At 31.4% G+C, this 15,436-nt stretch overlaps 1 protein-coding gene across 1 annotated transcript; it reads right to left on the minus strand.

Annotated features, from left to right (window-relative positions):
* Positions 1–1,215: 1,215 nt before the first annotated feature.
* LOC100748432 lies at positions 1,216–6,867 on the minus strand. The gene is made up of 4 exons (XM_024372097.2): positions 6,535–6,867; positions 6,143–6,264; positions 5,199–5,503; positions 1,216–2,081 (listed from the first exon to the last, which is right to left on the minus strand). The coding sequence occupies exons 1-4, from the start codon at positions 6,865–6,867 to the stop codon at positions 1,837–1,839; spliced, it is 1,005 nt and encodes a 334-aa protein (XP_024227865.1). The 3' UTR covers positions 1,216–1,836.
* Between the last annotated feature and the right edge of the window lie 8,569 nt (positions 6,868–15,436).

Consider the following 15,436-nt stretch of genomic DNA (forward strand, 5'->3'; position numbering starts at 1 on the left):
AGGAGAATGTGAAGCATGAAAAATGTGAAACATACAGCTACAATTGATAGAAAGGCGATTGATAATAAACTGTAGATTCGACAGAGCTGTCAACTTATAATATAAATGTGTACAAAATAATATGAGATAACAACATAATGTGAGTAAAGATTATAAAAAAGAAAGGACAATTTCGAAAAGAAGTAGAGTGGAAATAGAAATTGAATAAGTATTTTGATTTAGTTCAAAAAACGATGTACCGGTACGTATTTCATTTTGCGTTATATTCTATTACAATTTTTTTCTTAGTTTAAAAAAGGAATTTTAAAAACAATGATATTCTTATAATGATATCCATAATATTTACATATTCTGGGACTTACAGTCAAAAATAAGTCCGTAATTAATTTCGTTAATATAGTATTTCGCTAAAAATAGAAACTGCATACGCATACTGATTACTAAGGTTCGAAGAGTTCTGGCACTGCAGGAGAAAGGGAATTTTTAGAATGGAAGTCGTCGCTAGTATCTAAAATTGAATAAAAATAGAAATTGAACAAGTGTTCTTTTTTTGAACGAAGCTTGAAGGATCATCTCGCACTGTGGGAGGGAAAGAATTTTTAGAAGTACAATTTCAGGATAAGAATTCTGAGATTAGCATGTACAACAAAATGAAATTGTGGTAGTAGTAAGTTTAGGAGTGCGTTGGTATAAAAGGAACAGAGCCCTTAAAAAAGGGCAGACTGAAGGTTTAGTGCAGAGTTGTTCGAGGGAATTCGGAGAGTCAGCGCAGGATACGAGTGAGTGAAATAAATATTTGTTTCATTAGTTATGTAAGGTACATGTTATTAAAATATACGAAATAGTTCGATCGTCTTAATTCGTGATTGTTACTATTTAATAATGTTAAAAAACATGTTCCAAGATATAAAACATAGAATATTGTTCACGATGCAACTGGAAGGATGGTAATTTTATCTATTTTGCCCGTGAATTTATTAACCATCTATCTTTATACTATGCAGCGCAGAAGTTTTAATTATTTCCTATTCGATAAAGAGAAAGTAAATTTAATTTTATAAAATTTTATATATATACATGGCAGCATGGCAATTATTTAAAGCGTAATTTAACAATTGTGCACGCACATCTACGTACGTAGGTACATACATATCTACATATAATTTTATTTTGAAATTGAAATACTAACTACGCGTTACTTATAATTTTCTCCAAAATTCATTGTGAAACTATAAAACGTCAACTTAAACAATCTAACAACTATTATACTAACAATTTCGATGTACCTCATACAGCACGTAGTAAGTATACTTGTACTTGTGCTACATTTATATTATAAAACGAAATAAGCGGCTACACATAGATACAAACTATATTTCGCTTGATAAATCATTATCGTAATCATGCAGGAAACATATTTTATCTCGTCAACCAGCGAAACGAAATTATTTTGAAACTATTATTAATTACAGTAACAGTTATAAGATTAATTCATTTATTCGCATCAGGCCACACAAAACCAGTAGCTAATTTAACAATTTACAATCTCGAGGCTCAATTCACGCGCCTAATTGATATCTACATTAATCAGAAAGATTCTTAGGGGAAAAAGACGAATGAAAAAGTTCCAAGACGTATATTTAATTCAATTCGAATGATACGACTGAGAGCAATTTAAAGATACTTCTCGTAATCCTTTTTGGCTTGAACGCAATCGATCTCTGTGAACGCGTCTCTGTGTCAGCATGGTGGTCAATTAATGCACGGAATTAATTAGACGAACGATCGAATCAGTGTACGGAATTAATAATTATAATTCGAGTGGTGTAATAATTATTACGGGAAAGCAACCTGTTTCCACCCAGGTTGACCGAGGTTAATTCGATGTAAATATATGTAAGTGCTACGGATACACGTACGTGTTCCGGAGGGTTCGGCCGATTTAAATGTTCTCAAAGATGTACGGTAGAAAATTATTGTGATCCTTCGACGAAAAGGAACTGTCCGCGGCGGAATAATAGCCAACGTTCGCGTGAACTTCGAACAAGCAGCACGCTCCCGATCGGATATACACAGTGTATCTGCAACAGAGAATATATTTATTGAATAGCGGTCAGATATTAATTTATGATTTGACAAGCGAAATTTTATGTGAAGTTAGGAAATTGGATTTTCATTGCCCCTTGTGATTTAGGTTATAGCTTTCAAGTGATGTTTAACAATATTCGAATGAAAACATGTTGAATGGAAAGTTGGAAGTTAAATTGAAAATTCAATGTAACAATTCGTGATATTATAGGATTTACAATTTAGAATTTATTTGCCACTCTATATCCAATTGAAAAAATGTTGAGCTTGGAAATTGAATTTGAAATTCAGTTCATTATGTTATAAGATTATGTTTTGTACTCCTTGTGCAATGTACTCCTTGTGCTAGAATCGTAATTTAATCTCAATTTTAATATTCTGTGATTGTTATGTAAATACTACGATTACAATTACTTCCATTACGATCGGTCTATGTGAAAAGTGCTGCACATTTGTACTATTCTCCACTTTGTAAACGAAATTTTATTTTTTTATAATTTACATCCTTTTTAATGTATTTTGTTAAGAGTTTCATATATTTGCACAAATAATTTATAAAACTAACGTATAATATAAACAACACGTTATCTGTAAAGTACCCTAACAATATGAGAGCTTTCATTCCTATCAACCGTTCAATCTATATATAGAATCAAATTATTCATTAAACGATATCAAAGTACGATAACAACTATAAAACGATATAAGAATATTATTTCTAAAGCAAATTACAATCCAAAGGATGTCACTATCACCACAACTCTCCCATTAATTTATATATGCAGACTTCCGCCTCCCTCGTGCAGAGCACTCGCGTGTCGCGGTCACGTGTCGCATTAATAATTCATTTCCGCATATCGTGCGTATTTCACGTATTACGCGAGTAATCGATTAACCTCCCTGGAAGCAAATTTGACTACGACATCTGGTAAAATTCAAGAAACACACGTGCGACCATCGAACGTTCTGATCGCATTATTTTTCTTTTCCATTAAAATTTCTTTTTCCAAACGTAAACGATATTTTTTTGTCAAACATCGTGATTGTCCGATTAAAAAATGAAAGAATTTATAAAATACGTGTTGTCATGCACTGCAGACACACCCTGTATACGGGTGGTTGCAGCTACGAGCAACTACGACAGGAAGTCGTTACGGGATACCGGTAACCGTGAGGCTAAGTCAAATCGATGCACGCGAGGCGCTTTCGAAACTCACTCGCTCCTCCCACTGCGGAAAATAAATAATAACGCGCGAGTAGCCGGCAGTTGTCCGTGGGACGATACCAAAGTTGTTTTAGCCGAGATGTTCGAGTTCGTGACAAACGTAGGATGCACTTTTCCGATGCTCGTTTTTCACTCGCGTTCCAATTAGCTACCTGATTTGCGAAGGCAGAATTATATGAAGACTATCACGTTCTATAGTTTATCAGGTTGGTGCGTACGAAATATTGTTTCTCGAACTTAATATATTTGAGAATGTGAAGAAAATATTAAGGGAAGGTCTTATACCAGATTCCAGTTAATTTAGTTTGTAATCTTTACGCGAAATAAAAATCTGTGTGCTTTAAAAGCTTTTAAGTCAAAGCAAGGTATTTCGAACTTATGGAAAAAATAGAAATAAAACTTTTTACAATATAATTCATTGAATTTATGAGGAAGCTTGCCACGGTAGGTGCTGAAAACTTCCATTCGTTATTGATTATTATATACTTTGAAGTCCATGGCGAACAGTTCTTATTCAAATCTTGAAAAATGTATATACTTACATTTTTCGAAACGGTGTGATTTAAAAAAGTAGCTCCAAAGTACCTATTTAACAATACCGTACAAGCTTTTGAATCTGTCATTTGTTTCAAAATGAAATAATTTTACGGAGGTTATTCGTGGGATGTAAGTTCGAAGACGGAACCGAGAAACCGATCGAAAGAAACGCGTCGGCTTAAGATGAAAAGCAGTTAACGGCATATCATGAGAAGAGAGAGCGATTCAGCGTCGTGGAGGATCTTTCTCACGGAGCTCTTCGCTATAGGGCAGAGATGTCTGCATATGCCCGACGACACGATTATGATTTATGCCGAATCGAATCGAACCTGATTTATGAGAACGTAATGTTCTTAACTCTAGGATATGCCTGCCTGCTTGGAAGACGGCTCGTGGAACGATTTCCGAAACGCATTCTGACGATCGAACTCGAGTAAAACAGTTCAACTGTCGCTCAAGGCAATGCTATCACAAAAGAAGTGTTTTCATTAAACGTGTATCGGTCATTAATAATAGTTTCCTGGAGTTTACATTCGAAATTAAGAGAATACCAATCGTATTGTTGATTTATAGTATTTTATCTTTGGCTCGCCTGATCGAGAGATAATTTAAAGAAATTAAAAGTGATTTGATAATTACATAAACTGTTAAAGTTCAACTAACGGTGGAAATTAGTTATAGGATATCTTACATAATTCATATTAGTTTATAATAAAAACGTATAATAAAAATTAATTATTGCATATAATGATATATATTACGAAGGGAAAATATTTTATTAAAAATTAAATACTGTATGTAACAGTAACTCGAAATATAAATAAGATAATTATAATGGATAATATCGTTAATCTTTTAGAAATATAATTTTGAGGGATATAATTTCTACATTTTTCTAATTCTACCGGAAATACAGTTATGTATCACCTAAATTTTATTTTCCCACCACGTATTGCTATTATTATATTACAGGCTCTTACAGACTATTGTGGGAAATTTAAATATGAAAAAATATTTAAAATACGCACGACATGCGTATACATTAAATACATAAATATGTAAATTAGAATATATATTCATAGATGTATGATATTTGTAACATCGTTTATCATCGATTAAGCTCTATTTCCTTAGTTGTACTAAAAAATGAACATTTGAACTTACATAAACATATTAGCAATCTATTGATTATACTTCTTTATGTCAAACAAGCTATAAGAATCGATGAAAACTTTGTCTAAAAAATTTCAATTCTGTAAATCACAATTTCATATCTATAACATTTAGCATTCACTTCTGTTTCTTTTTTTTTATTTCTTCCTTTTATTTTTTTTTCCTTTTTTCTTACGCGTAATCAATGTTGGATCTACTAAAGGTGGGCGCGGTAATTTAGGAGGCGGACTTCCTAGAGCAAGGTAATCAGCTACCGGAGAAATTCCAACGATATCTTTCATTAGGTTGCCCGGTGGAGCGGTATCCAATAGATTATCCATCATGAGATTTCCCATGGTCGCTAAATTATCTCCGACCGGTATGCTCATTCCTTTAGATAGCTTCGATAATTCCTTAGCGTTGCACTTATATTCTGGTCCCTGGGGGTGGCTTTTGAAGACAAAGCAATTGGGTGCGAGGGCGTATGGAGTTACGAGACTTCTAGATAATATTATAATTATGGCACGGTTAAATAACGATGGAATAAGATTTTATAGAATTTGTGAAGTCGTATGTATGAGTCGTCGTTATATTTCATGAATTTTTAGTTATTTATTTTTAGTTATTTTTAGTTATTTTTAATTATTTATTTATAGTTATTTTTTGTTATTTTGTCATAAGTAGACTGCAAATTTTTATTTACACTGCAGCTTCATATCTGTATTTAACATAATTAAAGAAATGGTACCTACATAATGATTTATTTTATAACAAGTACTCCACTTTGAATATTTTTTATATTTTTGCGAATTACATGCATTCTGAACATTTCTACACCTTTAAATCTCCCATAAGTGTATCAAAATTCACAGTCTGGTTACACACTATGAATATTTATGCATTTACAGAAGAAATGTGCAGAAGGTACTTCATGTGAATTTAGATGTCATTTCTTTAAATTGAAAAATTTAATAAATATTATTTATTAGTACATTTATTTTTAATGCTATAACTGTTAATAATTTCTTTTAAGAAATTGGAAACTTTGTCAATAGAGGATGATTGACTATACAAAGCAAAGAATTAAATTTTTGATTAAATTCACAAACTTCAGTTCATCATATAAAACTTGCACAATACCTTCCTAAATTTATAACTGTAACATCCAGATCTATGTAGCCAGCAAAACTGTTACCAGAGTCGACTAATTCGAATGGGCCACTAAATACAAACGGCGTTGGGTCCTCGACGCATACTTTGCCCTATGAAGCAGAAATTCCAAATATTTGGTTACAAGCAGTAATATTTATGCCATCTTATATAATGCTGTTGCAGTGAATGTATTAATTCAATAAATATATGTATATATATACTTATTAGCTAATGTATACATCAATTATTTGTATTATTGTATAATTATTGTATTGTATAAATGCATTCACAAGTAATTATGTCTAAACTCTTAATAGTACGACCATAGTCTGTTCATGTTTTCGCAGAAATGACGAATAAAATGGAAAATAATGTCTTACCAAGTCACATGCACAGCCGCTAAGACGTGTCTGAGTGGAACAAATGGGGAAATTGTCGTCTAGTCTAAAAACGCCAATTTTTAAAAAAAGTCTCTTCATTTTCTTGACCATTTCTTCGCACGGCATTAAGAAATGAAAAGATTGGCCACCATTGAACTTGTAAATGTAAATTATATCGTCTTTAACAGATCGATCGCGTTCTAAGATCTCAGTGGCTGGGAAATTAATGAACACGACTTTCGTGACAAGCGTTAATCCGCCTGTGTCTGTGTATGCCTCCTTATTTATCATTAATTGGGACACGTAAACGTCTAACAGATATAATCCATACATAATTTATATTTATATACTGTACAATTTTTTCTTTTTGCGAGAGGTTACGGAATACTTAAAGATTTTATGGAATGAAGTTGCAACAGTAACGTAAAGACGTTTCATGAATTATTATTAATCATGTATAGTGAATTTTGCCATGTTCTACTATAGGTGAATTTAAAAAATTAACGATTTACAAATTGCTTCGAAAAGAAATCTTAATGAACGAGAAACAAATATTTAAAGGAACATTTATCGAATATATTTAGAGAACTGCAAAATTTAGGAAAAGATTATAAAATGTAATGGTACAAACATAAATGATTTATTGGTTAAAACATATTATTATAGATATTATTATTTTATTTATTCTTATTCAGTCGAATTACTGATTTTTCTATAACGGAATTAATTCACCAAATATTTGCACAAACTCAAAAGTAGTAAACTTAAAGTTTATCATCTACAGAATTATTTTATCCTAAAGTATCAATGAATCGATATTCTTAGCAAGTAACGCAATTTAGAAACAACATAAAACTCAAGTTTTTCCAAAAAGAACTTTCTCTATGAACGCTAGAAAACGATGCAATTTGCTTCGTTGCTGAGAGATCTACGAAAAGTCACGAAACAGAGATTAAGATCCATCACCATCGATCATTTTTAAAACGTAACTTCTAACAAAATTCAATCGATCCGAAAGTACGGTTAAACTCCTGCAGCGATGTTCTAATTGCGGGGTAAGATTTGCGAGACGTGGCTTGTGAAGTTCGGTGAATTATAGCCGGGTCGCCATGCTCACTGAATCTTTCATGCTCGTCTAGACCAGGTTAAGCGCTCGAGTTTACGAACGATGAAAGACGAAAGGGTTTAGGTGTCTGGGTTAGGCATAGGTTAAGTCAGGGTTAGGAACCGTGAAACCGGTTTTCAGAACCGCGAGTCGGTGATTCGGAGCCGATGTGATTTACAGTTAGACACGCGGATTGATAGACTCGTTCGGGATAATTGCCGAAACATCGTTAGCTGTTTATGGTCAAATTATTTATTCGCACGATTCTATTATGCATTGTTGAATAGCGAGCGGATTGTAAGTTGTTGTACATAATATACATAATTATAAAAATATTCGAAAATATTCCAACTCGTAGAGAAATGTGTATTTATTACACGTGTTATATATAACTGAAGATAATTTAAAAAATATATGATTAAAATTTGTTATTTACAAGGATAGATTATTTGAAGTAACTTCCGTAGGTTTTTGAAGTATTGAGTTCCCTGTTACAATAAGAGTCTCGTAAAGATCAAAATAAATGGTAGCCTGATGATGATATATGTCTGTGGTGAATGGGATAGATGTAATTGAACATTTCAGCTATGGCACGATATTTCTTGTCTATTCTTCACCAATAAATAAGCTTTAACATTGTGTCATTGGATAACAGCAGCCTTTGTGCTGTCTAATCGCAGATTTTTCTTCATAATTGTTACATTTAATATCCAATTTTGAAATACCAATCCCAATCCACTTTCGTTATTTAGTAGAAATTCTTTCCACTCTCAAGAAATAATTGTAAATTCCAAAGAAATTCTTAAACGATTATAGCATTCAACAGTAAGCAATATGGCTACTGAGCAGGTCGTATATCGCACTACGTGAAATATTCTTTAGGCGATACATAGGTTGAAAGTATTCGAACACTTCTGGGTACCTTCTGATGAACGTATTATGCGTGTTATACGAAACATTTTGAATTTTCATTAGCATGGTTGCGAGATTCGACTATCGTGATTATGTTGGTCAAGTTTGAAATAAATCAGGAAAAATTAGGAATTAAAGGGTATTTAGTAAATATTTTAGACCTCACTATTTCTTTTACTACGAGGTATTTAATAGTTAGTGTATTATGTACTTTAGATGGCTATTCATGTTGTATACCAAGGTCGTAATTTGTACTATTTGATATATATTTACAGTAAAAAACTTCTAACTTTTAGATACATTTCCAGATTGATTTCAAATAATACCAATATAATTGTGACAGTCGTGTCACATTAGAGTGCTAGTGGAATTTCTAAATATTTTATATAACACACACAATATACAGGAAAATTTTTTTATGATAAATGTGTTAAAATGTGTATGCTAAAATGAATTGTGTGGAATATAAAATCTACATATGTAACGCCACATTTGCACATAAATATATTTTAACGCATTTCAATAGATAAAGCAATGAATTTCATATTTATTAAGATAACTGTACGGTAAAATATTTTCAATTTCGATGAACATTATAAAGAAAATCCATTAAATGATACATGATAAAAATTCAATTGAAATTATGTTACAGCCATATATTTCACAAGACATATCCAATTGCGGCAACAGTGTTGGTTTTATTTATAGCTTCAATTAAAGTGACTACATGATTAATTTTCTCACAACATATGACAAGAGGATTAGTTGATGAAGATATTAAATGCGAAATAATTTTCTAGAAAAGATAGGTAAAAATAGAGAACCATAATGCCACGATATTGAAACAACTTCTTAATTACTTTATAATTACACCGTAATTAGAACATCGATTCAGTGTTACAGTACTACAATTCCTTATCTTACTAATATAATTTTTACTATGTTGCTGTTACTATGTTGCAAAATTTTTCAGTCGATACTAATTAGTTTAGTGTCAGCTGGGCATGATACATCGTAATAAGAGTTCTTGATCATTTATCTGATTATAAGCCTACATTTATCCGATTGGAAAGCTACAATTTGTTATCTTAGTTCTACTGTTCTATCGAGAGTTACAAAATGTAGACTGCACCTATCATATTTTTTATCTGTATAATCAATACTTGTCAGTATTTAAACACACCTCCCTGTGAAAACTGCTTATAATTATTCTATATTATTCTAAAAAAAGTTTTATTGCTGTTTGCATTACATTATAGAACGTTTCTTCTGTACTTAGTGGAATCTTCAATAACAGATAACATTGTGCTCCCATAATACCTAATATAACATTTAATGTGTATTAATTATATCTAACACAATTCCACATGAAAATAAAAAAATACATCTCCATCTTTTTTGTGCGTTTACTTTCCTGCGCACGCAAGACATTTTTTGACGATGCTTAAAATTCGTACATTATATTTACGACATTATCCAAGTCGTTTGAAAGATGAAAATAAAAATTAACATTAAGCACTCGTACATCGAAAAAAGAACGACAAGCATCGATCAACCAAATTCGATCATAAAATGAATTTAACTACACGAAAACCATAATTCCTCACAAAAATAAAAATTCCTCATCAATTTTTATCTTCTCGTACAAAATTCCATATTACTTTTAAGAAAGGAAAATAAAAAATCAACATCATGTACTCATAAATCCAAAACAGAAAAATCAACAGCCTGGTGATCGTCGCATAAAATATCTCGCATAAACGTTCGACAAGTAGCACACTGTTACGACGCGAACGAGGCACGTTTGAAAATCTCGCGTAACGCAGCTCGAGCAAAGGAAAAACACTTTTCCGCGTTAATCGCGTACCTTCAGCTACGACAACGTGTAAGCATTATCGACGCTATTACCTTTCGTGGGAGCTGTTAAGCAGCGTACAGAAAGCACCTAAGGCGAAATAGATCCGGGGTGAGAACTAATTATTGTTATTAAGACGTTCGAGGGCGGGCCTGCGGTGTCGAGTCATATTCCTGCGGCTTATCGACTCACTGGCTCGTATCTCGCAATTAGGATATCGCGCCAGTGAATTCTTCTATGTTTTGCAACCGTTTCAACGAACGCGTGTTACACGTTGACCCTGTCACAGGGGTTGTGATTTTGTTTGCTCTTGCCCAACGTTCGGCTGACAGTGAATGGCTAAGTGAATCGAATCATATCGCGTGTTTGTTAAACTCGAAAGTGTAATTGAAATAATTTTATATAGGAAGGGGAATTTTTAAATCGAAGTTTAAACTTTATGTAATTTTAAGATGGTGATATATGATTATGTGAATTAAATCGTTCTGTCTAACTAAACGTAAAAGAAAAAAAAAAGAAAACTGGAATTAAAATGTTTTCGTGTGCGAAAGGCGACTTATGTTGGACTTTGCTTTATTGTATAATTTCGAGGTGGTAATATATGATTATAGGAATTAAAACGTTATCATGTTGAATGATTTTTCTACTAGGATTTAATTTGGAACTCACGTTCTTGTGCAATTTCTTGTGGTAACACATATACGATTGTACGAATTGCATTGCCCTGCCCTGTTAAGTGTAAAAATATAATTAAAATGATTTTTTTGTAGAAAAGATAATTCTTTATTTGGCCTTAAGTTACCCTGCGTTATTGCTTTTGTACGCGGTTGCTTTCTTGCATAATATCAAGATCCTGCAGACTAAACGATTCCATCTCGTTAAATGTATAGATGCAGTTAAAACACGTTCACGTAAAGCAATTTTATATTTGGATTTAATATCAGAACTAAAAGTAGTGAAAACGAACAATTCGTAAATTTTTTGAGACATTGTATGGTATTCTAAATTTATGGAACTATTGCGTATATGTATTTTTATATTTAAAACCTAGCTCTTTCATCGCGTTTTATATTTCCTCTTGTATCTTTCATTCTGAATTCTTTTCTACGTGCCTTATTTTTATTCGCCATTGGCACTAGTGTTAAATTACTTGGGATCATAGACAACATAGATACTTTGCATTCTTGCGTGATTTCCAGGTGATAATGAATGGTTGTATAAGTTACATGATTATCGATTAATTTAAAAATGCAATCGAAAGTTTTCGTGTAGGAATGGTGATTTTTATAGTAGCACCTACTAAAGTTAGCTAAGGTCCTAGGTAATCTAGGCTTTGCATTCTTGTGTGATTTCAACGTCATAATGAATGGCTATCTGGGTTAAATCGTCTTGTCTGTTTTCTAAATACAGAACTGCAATTGAAACATTCTTGAGTAGAAAAGGTGACTTTTACATTGGAATTCAACGTTGGTTTAGGTTATTGGTTATCTGGATTTAGCATTCTTCTGTGATTTCCAGGTGATAATGAATGGTTGTTCGTCGGTTAAATATCCTATCTATTTGTTAAATACAATAATACAGGTAAAACCTTCTTACGTACCAAAGGTAATATTTATATCGCGATTTAAGTTAGTTTGGTTTACTATTGAGCCGGAATTTACGCTCTTGTTATATTTTCGAGGTGATAATGAATGATTGTAAGATTCGAATTATCTTGTTTGTTTCTTGCGCTTCAAGGTGCAATGAAAATGCTTATGTAATAGTAAGAGAAATTCCTATTTCGAGTATCAGCTGCTTACGATTAAAGATACCAGCTTAGGTATCAGTAAAACTTGACATACATGTACTTTGAATAATTTAAAACTATTTGGTATTTTAAAGGTTTTGGTGGATATTCGATAGAAACAAGTGTAACTATTGCTTCGAGAAAACAAACTAATGTATTGAATTGAATCTGCATTTTAATTCAATATAAAGAGATATATTTATATAAAACTAGAGAACAAATGAATAAAATTATTTTCTATCACTATTTATTTATTCAGAAGGAGCAAGAAAGATATGTACGACAAAAGATAAGGATATAATATAATTAAATCATCAGAATAAATATCGTGATGAATATAATATATAATTCAATAAATATTAATAGATATCATCATAGTAAATGTTCCTCAACACAAGGGAGAATTACGTAACAATACTCTATCGAGAAAGAAATAAGATTAAAAGGAACAGAATGTCTTTCTTTCAAATTACTGAAAGCACATTCTGTTCTAATCTTGTTTGACAGCAACTTCGATCCATTCACATTTTAATTCGACGAACATTCAACGATTATGTCCTATGTACAGAAATTATAATCACATGATCTATGTCGCCGTACAACCCGTTTCATCGTATCGTATCTACGTAATTATCCTGTATGCTACAGAATTTTATAATAGTCCTTTGAGAACCGAAGCAAAGATGGTAGAACAAAATTGGTAAATAAAATAAGAAAACTGTAATAGCTAAATAGTTACTTCTTAAATAATGTTGTTGAAGGAGATGAACGACCAATTAGTATTTTTATTTCAAAGAACAGCCACGCAACTTTTGCAGTACTTGTGCTAATAATAGCAGCTTGAACGCATAAGAAAAATTATTTGATTTAACAGGATGCAATTTTATAATATATGTACTTTAATTTTTTATGAGATTCCTGATTACAGAGATATCAGTATCGGATTTATTCTTTGAAATTGTATTTTATACATTTTTTTGTTATAAGATACTATATTATACACATTAAAATTGCGTGTATAAAGAACATATTCTTGGTGAAATAATTTATTCGATATATTTGTTTATTAATGAGATTCTCGAATTGCATTCCTGTCAAAGTATAAAATCACTGAATGATATTTTCTTCAATAATAAAATACCATTCATAAAATGACTTACACGAATTATGACAGCAATGTGGAAGAATAACATGAAAGAATAGGAGATGTCACACAAAACAGGTTTATAAAGGAAAACAAATGTTGACAGCTTGATTTATTTTAGTACAGAATTTGTGTTCGATATTTCTGATTTGATTAGTTAAGGATTAGTTAAGTTAATTGATGGAGGAATAATATTTTTATTTATTTGCATTAGTTACACCCTTTTAACAGAAAATGTGATATTGAAAACACGAAGAGTCAAGTATTAAATGAGGATGAATAATATACTAGTAAAATAGTACACCATTCGTGTCATGAGTGAATAACAAAACATTAATTCAGGAATTTCAAGATACATACTTTATGAAACAAAAAATTTATACATTTTCCCAAATTTTAAAAATAATAAATTTTATGTGTAGGATATTATTACACAACTTTATGAAGGATAAAAATACATGAACCAAAAAAAAAAAAAAAAAAAATGAAATAAAATTCTTGAAAAATCTTTTTTGCCTTCATCATACACCAAATTCTCGACTCATACTAATAATAAAAAAACTTTACATTACAACTGAAAAGTTGAGACGATAAACGGTATACATAAATACCAGAAATAAATATTTCTAGTAAAATCAAAAAATATGTTTTCACCAACTTTGATATTTACATCTTGCATACATCACGCGAATGCTATGGGTTTTCAAAATTTACCATCTTTGTACTGAGTTGTGATATAAATTCGTCGTATTCTTGTATTTATTATATGCTTTCTGGTAATAAAAAAAAACATAACACGACGAAAATTTTACGTTATGAGATATTAAAAATTTCATAGGTGATACGGTTGATCGATCACAATAAATTTTCATCAAAATGGTTGCTGAATGGTTTTTAAATGTAATCTGAAAATATCGAACATATGTGAGAATGAAGTTGATAAACGGTCGAGGAAACAAAGAAAATAAAACGAATATTATATTGCAGTTCAGTACGTTTAGAAAAAAAATAAATGTGATAAGTGTTGTGCCCTCATGTTTCTCAACCACAATCTAGTTAGCACTTATTATCATACCTTTATCTCGAGATAGGTTTAAGGGCAAAATAAATTATTTCAATATTTATTACATTTTTCCACCGCATTCCATATCAATCTTATCTCCTTTCTCAGTAAAAAGACCGATTTCTATTTATCTTCTTTTTTTTATTTACATCGCTTATTTCAACGCCTCAATTATCAAAGTTCTCGCGTTTAGTAACGTTTCAATCGCAATTTTCGATGGCGATTGAACACGTTCGTAGTGGATGGAATGCGGAGCAATTTAATACGTCAGTGAAAGCGATTATAGTTAGTTTATGCAAAATCGCTGACCGAGCGTTAAATAATTTCCGGAAGGGATACGCTTATTTTTATCTACCATAATCACCGACAGAATTTCTTGTGGTTCTATATTTTTAATTCTTAATGTTTCTTTTAGCGAAGAAACAGCGTTGGAACGTTGTTAAAATATATTAAATGGTAGCCGTTTGTAAATCGAAAACTTTATTGCTTCTTAGTAACTGACATGATGTTAAGTAACCAAAATAACTTCCTTCATTTATGTCATTGTTTCTTTACGTTCCATTAATTTATGTGTTTATTAATTCATTATATAGGATAGAAGCTACGTTTTATGACGATGAAATGATTTTTCTTTGAAGAAGATGAAATCAGGAATTCAGTTCTCCACCTCTTCCGTATTTTGGCATTTTTTCGTAAAGGATAGGTTTAAATTATGTATGTACGGTATACATACCACAATAAATGTATATTCAAGGGCAAAACGTAGAAGGAATACAGTATATAAAATAATAAACAGTTCTCGATCAATATTTTGACACTGTGCTGAATACGAACGAAAAACAATAGATGTCCTACAAAATATGTTTCCATGAATAGAAAAAGTAGGACAGATCTGATTAATTCCAGCGTAATAATGTATCGTTATTAAGTTCGTAAAGCTTCTAATCGTGAACTTAAAGAAATTTGATATGAATGTTTTTGATAATTCACATATAAATGTAGTATCGTGGACGAAAGGCCTAAGAGATATCGGGCGA

The sequence above is a fragment of the Bombus impatiens genome, unplaced genomic scaffold (genome assembly GCF_000188095.3).
Source record: "Bombus impatiens unplaced genomic scaffold, BIMP_2.2 scf_3007, whole genome shotgun sequence".
NCBI lineage: Eukaryota > Metazoa > Arthropoda > Insecta > Hymenoptera > Apidae > Bombus > Bombus impatiens.

Coding starts and splice junctions, on each gene's coding strand:
- LOC100748432 (XM_024372097.2), bottom strand. CDS start 6,867: ATGTATGGATTATATCTGTTAGACGTTTACGTGTCCCAATTAATGATA. Junction 5,504..6,142: donor ACAGTTATAAATTTAGGAAG/GTATTGTGCAAG, acceptor AATATTATCTAG/AAGTCTCGTAACTCCATACG. Junction 2,082..5,198: donor AGATCCAACATTGATTACGC/GTAAGAAAAAAG, acceptor TCTCTGTTGCAG/ATACACTGTGTATATCCGAT.